Genomic DNA, 20,257 nt, shown 5'->3' with positions numbered 1-20,257 from the left:
ACGCAACGGGAGGCCCTAGTCACACGACATTCACATTTATTTAACGGTTGTGGACCAGATTTCCTCAGGAGAGGATAGGACAGTTTTATGACACCATTCCCAATAGAATCCATGCATGCCTCCAGGCTGATTCTGATACAGGGTGAGAATTACTGAACTATATGAAATAAAATCGTCATAACTTCTGAACTGTTTCCGTTAGGATGTTGAAACTGCACGGTTGGCCGCGGGCATGATGGGAATTAGTATGCACATGTATGGTTTGGTTTAGCGACGAAGCCCACTTTCATTTGGATGAGTTCGTCAATAAGCAAAATTGGCGCATTTGGGGCCTGAGAATATGCATTTCGCGATCGAAAAGTCTCTTCACCCTCAACGGGTGACTGTGTGGTGTGCAATGTCCAGTCACGGAATAATCGGTGCGATATTCTTTGATGGCACGGTGACTACCGAACGGTACGTGAAGGTTTTGGAAGATGATTTCATATCCCTTATCCAAAGTGACGCTGATTTCGATAAGATGTGGTTAATGCAAGACGTAGCTCAACCGCATCGAAGCAGGAGAGTAATGTCCTGGAGGAGCACTTTGTTGACCGCGTTTTGGTTCTGGGGTATCCAGACAGCATTTGCATGAGCCTCGATTAGCTGCCATATTCTCCGGATCTGAACACATGCGACAGTGACTCCTTTTTGTGGGGCTATATCAAAGACAAGGTGTACAGCAATAACCCTAAAACCAGTGCCGCGCTGAAAGCAAGCCATTCACGAGGTCATCGACAGCATCGATGTTCCGACACTTCTGCGAGTCATGCAGAATTTCGCTGTTAGTCTGCGCCACATCACCGCGAATGATGTCAGGCATGTCGAACATGTCATGACCTAAATTCTAATATCTGTAGTGACGTTTACATGATGAATAAAGAGTGTTCACACCGAGGTTTGTAACTAATTTACGTTTTTTTTCATATTTCCAATAATTACCATGGTTTTGTGATCACCGAAATACCATCACATACCCTCTCAACCCGCGAAGTTTTCTTCGTTTCCTACTCTCCTTTTACGTGCTTTTTGTGTCAGGCAATGTACTCTTTCAGTTACATACGTTGCAGGTTTTAGGTACCTACACTCCTGGAAATTGAAATAAGAACACCGTGAATTCATTGTCCCAGGTAGGGGAAACTTTATTGACACATTCCTGGGGTCAGATACATCACATGATCACACTGACAGAACCACAGGTACATAGACACAGGCAACAGTGCATCCACAATGTCGGCACTAGTACAGTGTATATCCACCTTTCGCAGCAATGCAGGCTGCTATTCTCCCATGGAGACGATCGCAGAGATGCTGGATGTAGTCCTGTGGAACGGCTTGCCATGCCATTTCCACCTGGCGCCTCAGTTGGACCAGCGTTCGTGCTGGACGTGCAGACCGCGTGAGACGACGCTTCATCCAGTCCCAAACATGCTCAATGGGGGACAGATCCGGAGATCTTGCTGGCCAGGGTAGTTGACTTTCACCTTCTAGAGCACGTTGGGTGGCACGAGATACATGCGGACGTGCATTGTCCTGTTGGAACAGCAAGTTCCCTTGCCGGTCTAGGAATGGTAGAACGATGGGTTCGATGACGGTTTGGATGTACCGTGCACTATTCAGTGTCCCCTCGACGATCACCAGAGGTGTACGGCCAGTGTAGGAGATCGCTCCCCACACTATGATGCCGGGTGTTGGCCCTGTGTGCCTCGGTCGTATGTAGTCCTGATTGTGGCGCTCACCTGCACGGCGCCAAACACGCATACGACCATCATTGGCACCAAGGCAGAAGCGACTCTCATCGCTGAAGACGACACGTCTCCATTCGTCCCTCCATTCACGCCTGTCGCGACACCACTGGAGGCGGGCTGCACGATGTTGAGGCGTGAGCGGAAGACGGCCCAACGGTGTGCGGGACCGTAGCCCAGCTTCATGGAGACGGTTGCGAATGGTCCTCGCCGATACCCCAGGAGCAACAGTGTCCCTAATTTGCTGGGAAGTGGCGGTGCGGTCCCCTACGGCACTGCGTAGGATTCTACGGTCTTGGCGTGCATCCGTGCGTCGCTGTGGTCCGGTCCCAGGTCGACGGGCACGTGCACCTTCCGCCGACCACTGGCGACAACATCGATGTACTGTGGAGACCTCACGCCCCACGTGTTGAGCAATTCGGCGGTACGTCCACCCGGCCTCCCGCATGCCCACTATACGCCCTCGCTCAAAGTCCGTCAACTGCACATACGGTTTACGTCCACGCTGTCGCGGCATGCTACCAGTGTTAAATACTGCGATGGAGCTCCGTATGCCACGGCAAACTGGCTGACACTAACGGCGGCGGTGCACAAATGCTGAGCAGTTAGCGCCATTCGGCGGCCAACACCGCGGTTCCTGGTGTGTCCGCTGTGCCGTGCGTGTGATCATTGCTTGTACAGCCCTCTCGCAGTGTCCGGAGCAAGTATGGTGGGTCTGACACACCGGTGTCAATGTGTTTTTTTTTTCCATTTCCAGGAGTGTATTATAAATTTGTATATTTAGTGATTGATAAATACATCTTAATAGTTTTGAGTTTTACTTTGTAAGAAAGTGTTCTGTGTGTCTCCTCCCCCAGCTCGGTTTCAGATCACTGCACACAGACACCAAAGCCAGTAGAGTTAAACTAGCGAGTTACTTTTAAAATTTGTATATTATTGCTGGGCTGAGGTTGTCGTCTGGCCTACAGAGTTTTCCGTCAGTCGTATCAACGAAAATCTTGTACAGTAATTGATTATTGGTGTTGTTGAGGTCTTCTGTTCCAAGACTGATTTGATGCAAGTCTCACGCTATTCTGTCTTGTGCAAGCTTCCTAAACTCTGCATAACTACTGCAACCTACATCCCTTTTAAGTTGCTTATTGTGTTCAAACCTTGGGCTCCCTGTAACATTTTTATCTCACTCACATCTCTCCATCACCGAACTGACGAGTTCTTCGTGCCTCACGATGAGCGCTATCAACTTTTCCCTTCTATTCGTAAATGTGTGACTTACATTTCTTGTTGCCCTAATTTTCCCCAACTCGATTCACTACATCTCTCAAAGATCTAAATGGAAATTCCGCCAGAATTACTGATAGCCTTGGGAGAGCCAGCCATGACAAAACTGTGCCATCTGGTGTGCAAGATGTATGAGACAGGCGAAATACCCACAGACTTCAAGAAGACTGCAGTAATTCCAATTCCAAAGAAAACAGTTGGTGAAAGGCATGAGAATTACAGAACTATCAGTTCAATAAGTTCAAAAAATGTTCAGATGTGTGTGAAATCTTATGGGACTTAAATGCTAAGGTCATCAGTCCCTAAGCTTACACACTACTTAACCTAAATTACCCTAAGGACAAACACACCCACCCATGCCCGAGGGAGGAGTCGAACCTCCGCCGGGACCAACCGCACAGTCCATGACTGCAGCGCCCTAGACCGCTCGGCTAATACCACGCGGCAGTACAATAAGTCATGGAGGCGAACTACTAACCCGAATTCTTCACAGAAGAATGAAAAAACTGCTAGAAGCCGACCTAGGGGAAGATCAGTTTGGATTCTGAAGAAATTTATGAACACGCGAGGCAATACTGACCCTACGACTTATCTTAGAAGATAGGTCAAGGAAAGGCCAACCTACATTTATAGCATTTGTACACTTAGAGGAAGCTTTAGACAATGTTGACTGGAATACTCTCTTTAAAATTCTGAAGGCAGCAGGGGTAGAATATGGGGAGCAAATGGCTATTCACAACTTCTACAGAAACCAGGCGGCAGTTATAAGAGTCGAGGGGTATGGAAGGGAGGCAGTGGTTGAAAAGGGGATGAGGCAGGGTTGTAGCATACCCCCAATGTTATGCAGCATGCACACTGAAATTTTGGAAATTTGTGGTAAGTTCTATGGGACCAAACTGCTGAGGTCATCGGTCCCTAAGCTTTCACTCTAATTAATCTAACTTAAACTAACTTATGCTAAGGACAACACACACACCCATGCCCGAAGGAGGACTCGAACCTCCGACGGGAGGAGCCACGCGAACCGTGGCAAAGCGCCAAGACCGTGCGGCTACCTAGTGTACACTGAACAAGCAGTAAAAGAAACAAAAGACAAATTTGGAATAGGAATTAAAGTTCAGAGAGAAGAAATAAAAATGTTGAGGTTTGCCGATGACACTGTAATTCTATCAGAGACAGCAAAGGACATCGAACAGCAATTGTGTGAAATTGACAGTGTCTTGAAAGGAGGATATAAGAAAAGTAAAACAAGGACAATGGAATGTAGTCGAATTAAATTAGGTGTTTCTGAGGGAATCAGATTAGGAAACGAGACACTTAAGGCTGCAAAATAACGGATGGTGGGAGAAGTGAGAGGATATAAAATGTTGGCTGGCAGTGACTAGAAAAGTATTTCCAAAGAAGAGAAATTCTTTAAGTGTTAGGAAGTCCTTTCTGAAAGTATTTGTTTTCAGTGCAGCCATGTATGGGAGTGAAACGTGGACGATAAAACAATTTGGATAAAAAGAGAATAGAAGCTTTCGACACGTGGTGCTACAGAAGAATGCTGATGATTAGATGGTTCGCTCGCATAACTAATGAGGAAGTACTGAATAGAATTGGGGAGACAAGAAATTTGTGGCACACCTTGACCAAAAGGAGGAATCGGTTGATGGGACACTTTCTGAAATATCAAGGGATCACCAATTTAGTATTGGAGGGAAGTTTGTGGGGTAAAACTCGTAGAGGGGGACCAAGAGAATGATACAGTAAGCAGATTCAGAAAGACGTAGATTGCAGTAGTTATTTGGAGATAAAGAGGCTCCTACAGGATAGAATAGCATGGACGGCTGCATCAAACCAGTCTTCGGACTAAAGACCACAAAACAACAACTTATTCACTAAGTATCCCATCCACACATCTCATCTTCAGAATTCTTCTGTAGCACCACATTTCAGTAGCTGTTATTCTTTTCTTGTCTGAGCTGATTATCGCCCAAATTTCACTGACGTACGAGGCGACACTCCAAACAAATGGTTTCTGAAAATATTTCTAACATTTAAATTTGTAGTCGATGTCAATAACGTCATCTTTTTCAAAAATGCTTACCTTGCTATTGTCAGTCACCATTTTATATCCTCTCCACTTCGGTCAACCTCATTTGTTTTGTTGTACAAATAACAGAAATAGTTTACCTCTTACAGGCTCTCATTTTAAACCCAATTCCCCAGCACCACCTAATTTTATTCGTATACATTCTATTACCCTTGTGTTACTTTTCTTAAATTTCATCTTTTAAGCTCTTTTCAAGACAGTATACATTCCTTTCAATTGGAGATATCGCAGTCAAAATATTTGCCGGCTATTAAAAAAACATTTTTCGCATTTCCTTTTGTGTACCTCCTGTGACATCCAGTCATCCTGTTGTTCTGCGAGACAATTATGTACTTGCAATAGTTTTATGGGTGGATTTGGTGGCATATTGGCTTATGACAACTAATAATAGTCCGTGTTTGTGTGTTGCAGCCAGAGCGGCTACATGTGTATGCAGTTCTACCGGAGGGACCCTCACGTCATTGAACTGCAGACAGGTGAGTACACAACAAGATTCCATATTTAAGTGGAAACTATAAGGAATAGTATCTGCTTCAGTCTCAATTTGAAGAATGCTTGGCAGTAATTCTTCTTCTGCACTCCTCTCAGTTCCGTGTTTCTTTATTTCATACGCCATATCGTCCTGGCATTACCAAAAATTTCCTTGTTTACTGATCTAGAATCATATTCACTGTGACGCTTTGAGAACTTGTATGTAAATATTTTCGTCGTTAATAAAATACGAAGTACTTGTAACTTATTAGTGACAGATAAATACAACCGTGCATATCCTCATACTTCTGTAGTCGCGCAAGACATGCAACGACACGTTTTGTTGCATATCATACACTGATAGCTAGCGAAGTGGCGCGGTATTGAAATACTGAACTCGCTTACGGGAGAACGGCGGTTCAAATACCAGTCCGCTAATCCATATTGAAGTTTTCCACAGTTTTGCTAAATCGCCGAAGCGATAGCTCCTTCGAAAAGGACACGTCCAGTTTCTTTCCCCATCTTTCCCAATCCGAACTTTCGCTCCATCTCTAATGACTTAGTTGTCGATGGAACGCTAAACCCTGATCTTCCTACCTTCAGACTTTGATTCCGAGGTAGTTTTACTTGTTTCAGTACAGTTCTATATGGGAATCTCATGTAAATATCACAGTTTTGAGTTTAATAATGAATTCACTCAGTGTGTTGTGCATCAAGTCCTCTTGTTACAGGTGGTACAGCCTCTTCAGTTGCACGTCGTTATTATACCAGGTCGTTAAACCTCTGCCCTTGTTTTCCTATCTGGGAAATTATCATCAGGTAACTTGACTGACTTTCTATAACTAGTGTGACGTTTCTCCTTTCAGTTACATTCCACATCATTCGCTTTAGAATGCAGTTTAATGACATCAAGGAAATTATACGCTGTTAGCGCATCCTTGCTGGACATGAGAGCTGCTGTTACATGCTCTTATAGCGGAGATATTCGCCTAGAAGAATAGGATCCTCATAGACCCAGTTCCAGATATAGTAGCTATTTATGATATCGGAATGAAATTAAAATATACATCGCTAAAAACAAGGGGCTGAAGGAACTGTAATCTTTATCGTTCCTGGTTACTGTGCCCGACGAAAATTTAACATGATTTGGTTTATACTTCAGTTGGACTTCTTGCAAGACCAGAAATTTATATAGCTTTAGCCGTTTTGTCACAGCCTTTTGTACTGTTAACTTCTGACTATGTTATAGCCCGAATTCGGATAGATTTGATGGTATATGAAGGTGACCTATATTCTTTTTTAATTTTTTTAAAAATTCGTTGTGTTCAATGAAGACAGAATTTGAATATATGTAGCACTTCTTTTCCATCAAGCTTTTGGTTGTTAGTTATGGTTCGAAATTATGTTCTGTCTTGAAAGGTATCTTAATGTATGCCAATTTTTTATTCCTGTTAATCTGTTGTTTTCGTTTCTACTGGGATAACGCGAAGTTAAGAATTTTTTAGGTAGATTCTTGTATTTATTCTACGTAAGCGACCATAAAATTTCAGTCGCTATTTCGGGATTCTGTCTGCGATTTTTCACTAGCTACGTAGACTTTCTTTAATTTCATCATCATCTAAATCACATTTTCACATTTTTTCCCTAAGATGTATCTAAACATTTTTCTTTCATGTTTTTCGATTTTTTTGATTTAAGATACGCCTCTAATTATCGCAGTTTCAGATCTATAAAATGCTTCTATTTTAACAGCCAAATTATAATGTCGTAGTTTAGCACTTTGAAACTGAATTTTTTTTATTACATCTGCCCAAGTTGAATTCTTTTGCTCATTGTAATTTTTCAGTTCTTCCTTCGTTAACTTCCCAATTTACCAATGCCGAATAAATAATCTCACCGAAATATTTGAACTTGTCTTTTCCTGTGAGGTACCATATTCCCAATTTCTTGAAAGTATTCGACCCAACTTTGCAGAAAATGTTCTGAACTGTATCCTTATACATCAGAATCTATATCTACATCATTACTCCGAAATTCACAACTAAGTGACTGGTAGAGTGTCCATCGAACAACCTTCAAGTTATTTCTCTACCGTTCCACTCTCGAACAGCATGCGGGAAAAACGAACACTTAAAATTTTGCTTGTGAGTTCTGGTTTCTCTTATTTTATGATGATGGCCCTTTCTCCTTATGTGGGTGGATGGCAACAATATATTATCGCACTCTGAGGAGAAAACTGGTGACTGGAATTTCATCAGAAGATACTGCTGCAACGAAAAATGCCTTTGCTTTAGTGATTGCCATCCAAATTCGAGGATCATATACGTGGCCGTGGCATATCTCTCTTATTTCGCGACAATACAAACCGAGCTGCAATTCTGATACGGATCTCCACCATAGAGCAGTACTCCACAAGATGGCGGACAAGCGTGATGTAAACAGTCTCTCTAGTAGACGTTGAATTTTGTAAGTGTTCGGCCAATAAATCGCAGTTTCTGGTTTGCTTTCCCCACAACATTATCTATGTGATCGTTCCAGTTCATGTATTCATAATCTTAATCCATAAGTACGAGGGTCGTTCAATAAGTAATGCCCCACATTTTTTTCTTAGAACATATCTGCTTTAAGAGTCACAATTTGGAGACAATATACATCAACATTTTTTGTCCATGTCTATTTTTCTACGTAGTCTCCATCACATTCTATGGCCGTACGCCAACGTTGTGGAAGAACATGTTTTCCTGCTGGTAAAAGCTCTTGTCCTGTAGGCGTAGCCATGTTTTCACTGTATGACTGACACTCTCGTCATCTTCAAAGTCTGTTCCCTGTAGAGAATCTTTAAGCGGCCCAAAGAGATGGAAGTCCGAGGGTCTTGACTGTATGGTGCATGAGGCAATGACGTCCAACCGAATTTGGCGATGTGTTCTCGGGTTCTCATATTTGTGTGTGGGCGTGCATTATCGTGTTGGAGTAAGATTTCTGCTGGATTCTTGTCCGATCGAACACGTCGGAAACGGTTCTTGAGTTTATTCAGAGTCTTCAAGTATGCCTATGAATTAATGGTTGATCCTCTTGCCATCCCATCCACGAGAATGACGCCATCACAATCCCAGAGAACTGTCACCATGACCTTCCCGGCAGAGGGGGTTGTCTTGAATTTCTTCTTTTGTTGTGCCACACCATGGACTGCCTTTTTATTTCTGGTGCAAAGTGGTGCACCCAGATTTCGTCCCCCGTAACGATCCGTGACAGAAAGGCCTCTCTCTCCGTCAGTCTCAAAACGTTCCAACAGTTCAGATGAAACGGCCTTTCTTTGAATCTTGTGGTCCTCTGTGAACATTCGTGGAACCCATCGTGAGCATCTCTTTGAATATCCGAGAGTCTCTATCATTGCAGACGCACTTACAATGCTGACCGACAACTGTAGAGCCAACTGTCGAGTCGTGATGCGCCGGTCGGCACGAATAATGGCATCCGCACGGTTCAGCATGTCTGTAGCAGTGGCTGTGACAGGACGTCCCGAGCATGGCTGCTCATGGAGCTCTGTTTCTGCATTTCCTGAAGCTGTAACTTTCCTTACCCAACGCCCAACTGTATCCTATCAATTGCAGCATCGCCATACACTGCACACCAACCTTTAAGGATGTTCACCACGGTTTCTTTTTCTGCACATAAGAATTCAATAACAGCACGCTGCTTGTAACGTGAGTCGTATGTAGACGTTATTTTGACGCTGTACTACGGTTCTGCCATCTGCCAGAACAGTTCGAAACTTCACCGGCGTACAGAAAAAACATCAAATGTGAAGAACCAATAAGGATGTTTTTGTATGTATGTTAATGGCTTTAAAAATGGGGCATTATTTATTGAACGACCCTCGTATTTAGTTAAATTTACAGCCTTTACATTTGTGCGATTTATCGTGTAACTGAAATTTAACGGATTTCTTTTAGTACTCATGAGGATGACCTCTCATCTTCCATTAAAGTTATTTAGAGTCAACTGCTGCTTTTTGCACCATACAGATACCTAGTCTAAATCATTTTTCACTTGGTTTTGATCATCTGATTCCTTAACGGGACAGTAAATGATAGCATCACCTGCAAACATTCTAAGAGAGCTGCTCCGAGCGAGATGGCGAAGCGGTTAGCACGCTGGACTCGCATTCGGGAGGACGACGGTTCAATCCCGCATCCGGCTATCCTGGTTTAGGTTTTCCGTGATTTCCCTGATCGCTTCAGGCAAATGCCGGGATGGTTCCTTTGAAAGGTCACGGCCGGCTTCCTTCCCGAAACCGATGAGACAGATGACCTCGCAGTTTGGTCTCCTCCCCCAAATCAACCCAATCCCTAGGGCTGCTCGTCAGTTACTACGAAGTCTGACTTTTTGACAGGAAATCACTAAACCAGTCTCACGACTCAGACTATACTCCATAGGCACGCACTTTGATTCGAGGTCGCTTGTGAGGAACGGTGTCAAAAACCTTATGGAAATCTAAAATTATAGTATCAATTTGACAGCCCCGATCGATAGCACTCATAATTTCTTGAGAATAAAGAGCTAGTTGTGTTCCACAATCGGTGTTGACTGTTTGCCAATAAATCATTTTCCTCGAAGTAATTCATAATGTTTGAACACAGTACATGTTCCAAAATCCTACTGCAAATCGACGTTACTCCTGTTTTTTTCTTGGATACTGGTGTGACTTGTACAACTACCCAGTCTTCGGTACGGATCTTTCGACGAGCGGAGTGATTGCATGTGATGGCTAAGTATGGAGCTATCGTGTCAGCATACTCTGAAAGAAACACGACTGGTATACAATCAGGATTGGAGGCCTTACCTTTAGTATCTGATTTAAGCTGCTTCTTTACACCTAGGATATCTACTTTTAAGTTACTGATGTTGGCAGTTGTTCTTCATTCGAATTCTGGAATTTTCACTCCGTCTTCTTTGGTGAAGTAATTTACGGAAACCGTATTTAGTAACTCTGCTTTGGTGGCACTGACATCAGTAACATTACGAGTATTGTCACGCAGTGAAGTTATTGATTGTGTCTTGCCGCCGGTGTACTTTACATACGACCAGAACCTCTTTGGATTTTCTGTAAAACATCTTGATTTGAAGTTGGCGCTATATTTCGAGCTTCTGTAAGACTTCGCCAATGTTTGGGGTTTTGCGTTCTTTTAAATTTGGTACACTTGTTTCGTTGCTTCTGCAACAGTGTTCTAGCTTGTTTTGTGTACCATGGGGGATCAGTACCATCCGTCATTAATTTATTTCGTGTATCTCTCTTTATTATCATCGATACTATTTCTCTGAATTCAAACCACATCTGGTCTCCGCTTACATAGTCAGACTGGAAGGAGTGGAGACTGTCTCTTAGGAAAGCTCAAGCGAATTCTGCTTTTTAAATAGATGTATCTTGCGTTTATTTGTGGTGTATTTGGATGTTATAGCTACAACAACCTTGTGGTCACTAATCCCTGTATCCCTCATCTTGCTCCCTATTCGCTCACGATTATGTGTTGGTAAGATGTCAAGTATGTCTTCGCAACCATTTACTATTCGAACGGGTCTCTGTACTTATTGTTCAAAATAATTTTCTGAGAAGCCATTCATTACGATTTCGTCCTACCACCGGCTTTATACATGTATTTTCGCCAACATTTCTGGAGTTGATGGAAGTCACCACCAACTATAATTGTATGAGTGGGGCACGTATTTCAGATGATGCTCCAGTTTTCCTTGAACTCTTCAGCAAGTGTATCATCTTTGTCGGAGGTTAATAAGAGGAACCAATTATTAATTGCTTCCGGCTCTCAGGTACAACGCCTACCGATACTAACTCACTGGAACTATCTACTTCACTTTCACTACAAAATAAACTACTTCTGACGGCAATAAACACTCCACCGCTAACTATATTTAATCTATATTTTCTGAACACGGTTATTCCTTTGTAAAAATTTCGGTTGAAATTATTTTCGGGCTTAGCTAGCTATCCATGCCTATAATAATTTGAGCTTCAAGGCTTTCTGTTAGCCCTTGGAGCTCTGATTTACAACTACAAAACAAGTTGTTGCTAGATCTACCTTCGTACTGTGTTTTCCCCGGACCCTTTTAGACTGGCACCCTTTTCTGTAGTTTCCCGAGACTGTCTAACCCAAACAGCTGCCCAGTTTCTTCCCCATACCTCCTGCTACCCGTGTAGCCGTTTCCTGTGTGTAGTGTACCTCTATCCTTTTACGCGGAACCTGGAAACCAACCACCCTAAAGGTGCAAGTCGACGTAACAGCAGCCTACTCGGTCACAGAACCGTCTGATTCTCTGACGCAGACCCTCTACTCGGATCTGCATCAAAGGACCACAGTCGGTTCTGTCGACAATGCTACAGATGGTGAGCTCCGCCTGCATGTCGGAATAAAGACTGGCAGCCTTTACCACGTCAGTAGCCGCCCGAAACAATAGAGAATCCCTTACGACCCAAAGCGACAGACATTATTAGTATCGACATGAGGCACCACCTGCGGTTGGCTGCACCCTGTGCTCTTCATGGTATCCAGAAGCAGCCTTTCCGCATCTGGGATGACTCCTCCCAGTATGCACACAGAGTGACACTGGATTTCTTCCCTTCTTTGGCAGTCATATCACCATATTACGCATCTGAGGCTGTAACTGGCCCAAGGACTTTGTGAGCCACAGAGAGCGCCCGAAATCTGTTCATCTGACGACCCAGGGAGGCTCTCCGAAGCCCCCCCCCCCCCCCCCCCCCACACACACACACTAGAAAGTCTTTCGCTTCCTGTCACACCTTGGAATCATGGGTGAGGGGTCAACGACAGTGCGGGCAGTACCCGACGCAGCCACAATAGTGTACCGATCAGGGGACACGTGGGGGATCCTCGGATCCCCACGTCCGGCCCTTCACAGTAATGCTCATTGGCAACAGGCGCAAGCTGTGTGGCTAATGCTAAAACTGCCTTGAGCTATGAGCGAAGGATCATCTACTCAGCTCGCATCTGAACACAGCAATCACAGTTCCTGTCCATACTAAAGATGGTGGAAATGCACTCTTAAATAGTAACCACACAGATAACTGAAGACAAGTCGCTCCTATTTGAAGCTCGAAAAAATAATTCACAAAAAATGGTGTTCTTGCACTATCTATTGCAGCTATCTCTGTGACGGTCTAACTGACACTGAGCTATTCTAACTAAAACAAACAAACAAAAGCCTGTACGATACGACGGTCGATACAAGCAACAGTACGCTACACGACTATTAAAACGAAAGAAACTGCTCAGTGAGCACTCAGACACGGAAGAAATTTAAAAATTAAGATAGTAGCCACGCAGACAACTGAAAATAAGTTGCTCCTTGTGAAGTATAAAAATTTTCGGTGCCTACAATGTCACGTCTTTCAGTGTCATACAATTTTTTTTTTTTAAAGGGGATCACTTAAGACTATTTCCATGGGTTCGCCCCTCAAATTTCTCCCTCATATCACAAAATTGTCGTCTGATGTAGTACAAACTGAAAAAATAAATTTCTTTTAAAGCACAGTTTCGTATATAATTTATATTCAAAACCTTACACCTGTGTCACTGAACAAATTCTACATCGAGAATACTATACACAAGTTTAAGGGAGGAAATGCTTCCGATAATTATTGCAGTATTTAAAGAACATCAAAATATGAACAGGCTGAAATGAACAAACAGTACATGAGACTTTGTTAATCAATTTAACTGTAAAAAGCTAAGGAGCATATTATTAACAAAATGAGAAATATGCAAAAGTGAAATGCCAAAATTAGCACTTCTCAGTTGGGAGTAAATCAAAACAATCAGAATGGCTGAAAGAGAGCACAATAACATGAGCCACAAACGAATAAAAGCTAAGCATCTAAGCAAATAAGGGAATAGGCAAGAACGAGATGCCAACAAAATGAGAGCTGGCCGAACTCGGTCGGTTTGCGCTCGTGGCGGCACCTTGCGGCCTGTACGCAACACGCGCTCGTGCGATCGCAGTGCACTCTTAAGCGCTCGCGGCGGCGTCTAGCGGAGCATGGGCGTCCTGAGAAATTCATCCGAGATGTGACAGTAATCTAAAATCTCCAGTTTTGATGTAACTGATTCGATGAGTTTGAGAGAACGTATACATATGATTGGCTAAATTTTACAAGAAACACAGAAAACTTTTCGTGTCTTAAACGATATACGTCTTTCTTTTTACACCAGTAAACATATAAAATTCATTAAAATGTTTGCACGATGTATACGTTGTACAATTTACACGTTGTATAATGTTCAGCTACTTCAATAGAGCCGGCCAGTGTGGCCGAGCGGTTCTAGGCGCTTCAGTCTGGAACCGCGTGACCGCTGCGGTCGCAGGTTCGAATCCTGCCTCGGGCATGGATGTGTGTGATGTCCTTAGGTTAGTTATGTTTAATTATGTCCATAGGTTAGTTAGGTTTAATTAGTTCTAATTTCTAGGGGACTGATGACCTCAGATGTTAAGTCCCATAGTGCTCAGAGCCATTTGAACCCTTTTTTTACTTCAGTAGAACGATACATTGATACACGCTCCCGGACCACGCCGCTCCGCACATACCGCTCGGCACCGACGCTGCGCGTGCCGTCACGCTGTGCGTTGGGTCAGTTGGGGGGGGGGGGGGGGGGGGGGGGCACACATCACAAGCCATGCTTACCCGAACTGGCAGACATGTGAGCCAGCACGGAGAATTTCGTTTCTTACGACTTGAGCTCATACATAGTCCCATCTTCGAAGCTCGCTATTTTTAATGTCCTCTCCAAATGAATGAAGGGTATACAGTGCTATAAATTGCATAAAAAAAGTCCTCGTTTCATGTGCTTCGCTCTTTGGCATGAGGAAGCGCGTTTCCTATCGAAAATGTTCTTTTCCTGCAAAATTATTCTCTAATTTATGGACACATGGTACCTTTATGAGAAACTTGTACCTTTCACTAAAATAGACATGCCACAAAATTGTTCTGCCCGTAAAATTTTGAAGTTAGTTTATCCATCGGTAATGACCTAGCTGTCAAATAGGATGAGAGCAGTACGCGTAATACGCGGCAACTTGGCAACACTGCGATGAATTAGTGTGTGTGTGTGTGTGTGTGTGTGCGTGTGCGGGAGTGCGCGCGAGCGCGGCCGTTTTCAGCGGTGTAGGTGCGCTGTGGCCCTCTCCCATTTATTGGCTGCTCTTTTTCAGACATCACTGCCTACCCATCGATGACAATGAGAGGTTTCCCGAGGTCCTACTTTTGTCGTGTTTATTTTCGTGAGCAAAAAAAAAAGCCGTTCTACATTCAGTGCTTTTGGATAACCACTTGTGCGAGTTAATTAATAAAAAGCCTTTAGGGGCTTCATAGGCTCTTCAGCGACCGCTTTGAAATATTATATTTACTCGCGTGGCTGCACCGTTGTGCGTCCGTGTACTCCAACCAACTTTATTAATTTTGCCGCCTCTCCTCGGGATATTGCATAATCAGTGGTTAACGATTAATGATACGCCATTAGAATCGGTTTTACGGAGCAAATATCTGTGTCCGGCCGCAGAAATTATGTAAAATGAAACCACGTAATGACTATAAAATTTAAATCGAATCTGAGATGCGTTGCATATGTATGAATTGTTGCTCACTGTTAGCAGCTATAACACGCTGCATGGATATCGTGAAAATACGCAAAAACAGTGGTTTAGTTGAAGCAGTAACAGTTCATCAAATCGTCAGTGAAATCAGGTCTGGCGACAGTGCGGCAAACAACACCCATTATGCACATTATGTTGAAGACTTCCATTTAATAGAAAAATACTTAAATGCGACCCATTGGAAGCAGCGATCCATAGACTGAAAATGATTCAGAACTGCAACATAGAACGTAAAAATGGTACATGAAGCTCGAATCAGTTACATTCTCGTTAGCTCGAATCGTATCTCCTAGCATTCCGATCGAGGTGATGCAGGGGTTTGAACGCTAGTCTCCCAGTTGGGACGGCACCTGTTCGATGCCTCGTCTGGCAATCTAGATTTATGTTTATTGTGGTTTCCCTAAATCGATGAGCCGGCTGGAGTGGCCGAGCGATTCTGGGCGCTACAGTTTGGAACCGCGCGACCGCTACGGTCGCAGGTTCGAATCCTGCCTCGGGCATGGATGTGTGTGATGTCCTTAGGTTAGGTAGGTTTAAGTAGTTCTATGTCCTAGGGGACTGATGACCTCAGAAGTTAAGTCCCATAGTGCTCAGAGCCATTTCACACCATCCACCATTGCACGACGACCACATTTACTGTAAACCATCAGTTTTGAGTGTCTGTGTGAGCTATTGAACTAAAAATGTAGTCAATCATACAGAAATCCCAGACTTGACGCGGCAAGAAAACGGAGAATATTTTGTACCAGGACGTCGTCCAGTCAAGTGAATCTCTGTTCTCCAGAAACGATAAAGCTACATTTTTATAGCGCTGTTGTAAACACCACAAGTTTTGAAACCTACTTTCTATAAAACATATGATGCTGTTTATGTTTTTATTTACGCGTGTATGTTCCACAGTCAATGTTCCAACCTGTGCCTGTTTTTATTTCTGTGACAAGACAGCACAGTTTTGAATGATATTGAATATTATTTTAAAGTTAAATATTTCCGTTCCTATTTCTCACCTCCAAGCGTATCACTGACAGACTTTACGGATTGACAATGTATCATCGACGAAGTAACGATGAAGCATAAACTAATGTTTATACCGAGAATTTGGCAAGAGAAATTGTAGTGGTCATGCTGTACTGTTTTAGGAGAGATAAATATTTTTATTGTTGCAGATAGTGGATCTATAAAAAACTAAATTTATTTCGTAGATGCGAATTAAAGTAATGAACGTCATTCCTGTAAATTTCCTAAATTTTTGGTCGCACCGTAACAGTAAAGATATAAATGTGTCCATATTGAAAATACTTGCGATATATTCCCACTTTAGCTACGCTTGCAGATAATTTCTCGAATGAATGTACGGCGTTTCAGGCCGATTTGCAGAATTCAGACGAGAAAAAAAATACATTTGTACGCGGAGAATCTACTTCAGCACGAGCGGCAACTTAACACACTGGGTGGAATAACGTTTTATGATCTTCCCCAAAGAGAAATACGAGGGTAATCCCAAAAGTAAGGTATCCTATTTTTTATAAGTACAGAACTCTGTTTGTGTATCAGTTGGTCACACTGTTATCAAGAGTGTTTCACGCGCTGTGTAAACATGCGCACGCCGCGCTGAGGCGCTCAGTCTTGGTTTGGCTGCCGTTGAGAATGGAGCTCCCGTTGGATGTTACCACTAAGTGCGAAATCCGCCGAGTTATTCGGTTTTTTGAAAGCAAAGGGCACTGCGCCGATTGAAATCCATCGCCAATTGACGGAAGTGTATGGTGAGTCGAGCATGGGTGTCAAAAATGTTCGTAAGTGATGTAGAGAGTTTCCAACTGGTCGGACCGAAATTCACGACGAACGAAGGAGCGGGAGACCGTAAATTTCGGAGGAGACAGTGTTGAAGGGTGAGCTGAGTATGCGTGAAGATCGGCGGATCACCCTGGATGATCTTTGCACGTTGGTTCCTGAGGTTTCCCGAATCACCGAATTTTGACGGAAACATTGAACTACCGGAAGGTGTGCGCAAGATGGGTGGCACGCATGCTGACTGAAGACCACATGCGGCAATGAGTTGATGCTTACCGCGCATTTCATCAAAAAAATGTCTCTGAACACTATGGGATTTAACATTAGAGGTCATAGTCCCGTAGAACTTAGAACTACTTAAACCTAACCAACCTATGGACATCACACACATCCATGCCCGAGGCAGGATTCGAACCTGCGACCGTAGCGGTCGCGTGGTTCCAGACTGAAGCGGCAAGAACCGCTCGGCCACACCGGCTGGCTCGCATTTCTTCACCGCTTTGCAGCCGAAAAAAAAAAAAAAAAAAGGTTCAAATGGCTCTGAGCAGTATGGGACTCAACTGCTGTGGTCATTAGTCCCCTAGAACTTAGAACTACTTAAACCTAACTAACCTAAGGACATCACACACATCCATGCCCGAGGCAGGATTCGAACCTGCGGCCGTAGCAGTCGCACGGTTCCGGACTGCGCGCCTAGAACCGCGAGACCACCGCGGCCGGCGTTGCAGCCGAACAGGACAACTTTCTGGACTCAACTGTCACAGGTGACGAAACCTTGGCATACCACTATACACCTGAGACCAAGCCACAATCACGCCAGTGGCGGCATCCTTCTTCGTCAAAGCCACGGAAATTCAAACAAACACAGTCTGTCGGTAAAGTCATGACAACCGTTTTCTGGGATCGGAAAGAGGTATTGCTGATCGACTTTATGCCCAGTGGGACCAAAATTAACTCTGACAGGTACTGTGAGACTCCGAAAAAACTCAAACGGGCAATTCAGAACCGGAGAAGAGGAATGTTGAGCAAAGGCGTACACATTCTCCATAACAACGCTCTCCTACACATCGGTTGGCAATCCGTTGCTCTCCTAAACCAGTTTCAGTAGAACATAATCACCCACCCACCCTATAGTCCTGACTTGGCGCCCAGTGACTATCACCTGTTCCCTAAGTTAAAAGAACATTTGGCCGGAAAGCGATTCATCTCCGACGACGAGGTGAAAGAAGAGAGCATGGCGGCGAGCTGGTATGACGTGGGCATACAAAAACTGCCACAGCGTCTACAAAAATGCATCGACAGAAATGGTGCTTATGTCGAAAAATAGCTAAATGTTCAAGCTGTAAACTAATGTAAACCATTGTAGAAATAAACAGGTCTATGTACTTGTAAAATATAGGAGACCTTACTTTTGGGATTACCCTCGTATCATCATGAGCCAAAACATTATCGCCACCGACAACCGCCAGATTGAATGCCACCTGGTGGCGATGCAGACACGTGATACAGAAGAGAAAGTTATACATGGTGTCCCAGAACTGTTGCGACAAACTTCGAGGAATTTTAGAGGTTGTCTTGGGGAAAAAATCGAGGGTGGTGACCATTGTCGGAAACGTCATCTAACGGCGCTACAGACTGATAAAGCTATAGGCGTCGGCGCCTGCTACCAGGCCACCCTTTTGGCAGCGAACGTGACTTTGTATGCAAAAATGGTTCAAATGTCTCTAAGCACTATGGGACTTAACATCTGAGGTCATCAGTCCCCTACAACTTAGAACTACTTAAACTTAACTAACCTAAGGACATCACCCACATCCATGCCTGAGGCAGGATTCGAACCTGCGACCGTAGCAGCAGCGCGGTTCCTGACTGAAGCGTCTAGAACCGCTCGATCAAAGCGGCCGGCACTTTGTATGTCAACAGATCGTAGGCGGAACGCCTGGCAATGCTGTGCGTTATTCAATGATCACGACTGATTGCTACGATCGCCAGTGGAAAAGATGGAGCTAACCGCTGCGTAGATAGGCCTTGTCCCCTATTAGCGATGCTTTCTTGTCTCAGTGGATGACAGTTCCGGATACGGGTTTCCATCTCCCGTTTACTTTTCTCGCTGAACGCTTTAAATCTCTAATGTTTCTCGGTTTACAGGAGAAAAATGAACTGCAGATGGAAACCTGTATCTAAAACCGTCATCCACCGAGGTAGCAGAGCATCGCATTCATAGGAGACAAGACCTGTCTACGCAGCAGCTAACTCCACCACCTCCACTGGCGATTATTGCAATCAGTCGCGATCAGTGAATAACGAACAACGTTGCAATACGTTCCTTCAGCACACAGTTTGTTGCCGAAGGGGTGGGTTAGTGGCAGGTACCGGCGCCTGTAGCTTCGCTGCTCTGTAGCGTCGTTGTATAACGTTTCCGGACGCGGGTTCCTATTCTCGATTTGTTCCTCAAGACACCCTCTACAACCATTCGTAATTCGCCGACCGTAGCTAGGCGCTACAGTCGGGAACCGCGCGACCGCTACGGTCGCAGATTCGAATCCTGCCTCGGGCATGGATGTATGTGATGTCCATAGGTTAGTTAGGTTTAAGTACTTTTAAGTTATAGGGGACTGATGACCTCAGAAGTTAAGTCCCATAGTGCTCAGAGCCATTTGAACCATTCGAAATTCGTCGAAACATTTCTGTAAAACCCTGTAGACGAGCAGAGACGAATGGAAAATCATCCTAGCGCCATTATGGACCGTACATGGGAAAATCCACTGATGTAAACGACTTTGACAAAGGGAATATTGGTATAGTCTGATGCCTGCGACCGAACATCTCGGCAGTACTTGTGCAACTGGTGTGTCAATCTATGGGAGGTGGTTGAAGAATGGTGAAACCACGAGTAGGCGACAAGGTGTTGGACGTCCAAGTTCATCACAGAAGGTGGAGGTCGGAGGCCTGCCCTCCATGTAAAACAGGGCAGGCGGCGATCTGCGGCAGATCTGACGACAGAGTACAACGTTGTGGCAGATGCAAATATTACAGAGCATATCGTTTACGCACATTGTTGAACACGAGGCTCTGCAGAAGGAGATCCGTACGTGTTCCCGTGTTGACCAACAACATCGTCAATAACAACTGCAGTGGACACGGGATCAGTGGAAAC

At 44.1% G+C, this 20,257-nt stretch overlaps 1 protein-coding gene across 1 annotated transcript in view; it reads left to right on the top strand.

The window, feature by feature from the left end:
• Positions 1–20,257, top strand: part of LOC126298759 (uncharacterized) — a 628,974-nt gene that overhangs the window by 545,342 nt on the left and 63,375 nt on the right. Inside the window, exon 8 of the mRNA XM_049990206.1 lies at positions 5,569–5,633. Coding sequence (XP_049846163.1) covers positions 5,569–5,633 — 65 coding nt within the window. The remainder of the gene's footprint in view (positions 1–5,568; positions 5,634–20,257) is intronic.

Source organism: Schistocerca gregaria, chromosome X (assembly GCF_023897955.1).
Source record: "Schistocerca gregaria isolate iqSchGreg1 chromosome X, iqSchGreg1.2, whole genome shotgun sequence".
Lineage (NCBI taxonomy): Eukaryota > Metazoa > Arthropoda > Insecta > Orthoptera > Acrididae > Schistocerca > Schistocerca gregaria.
This window is presented reverse-complemented; position numbering and strand designations above follow the sequence as displayed.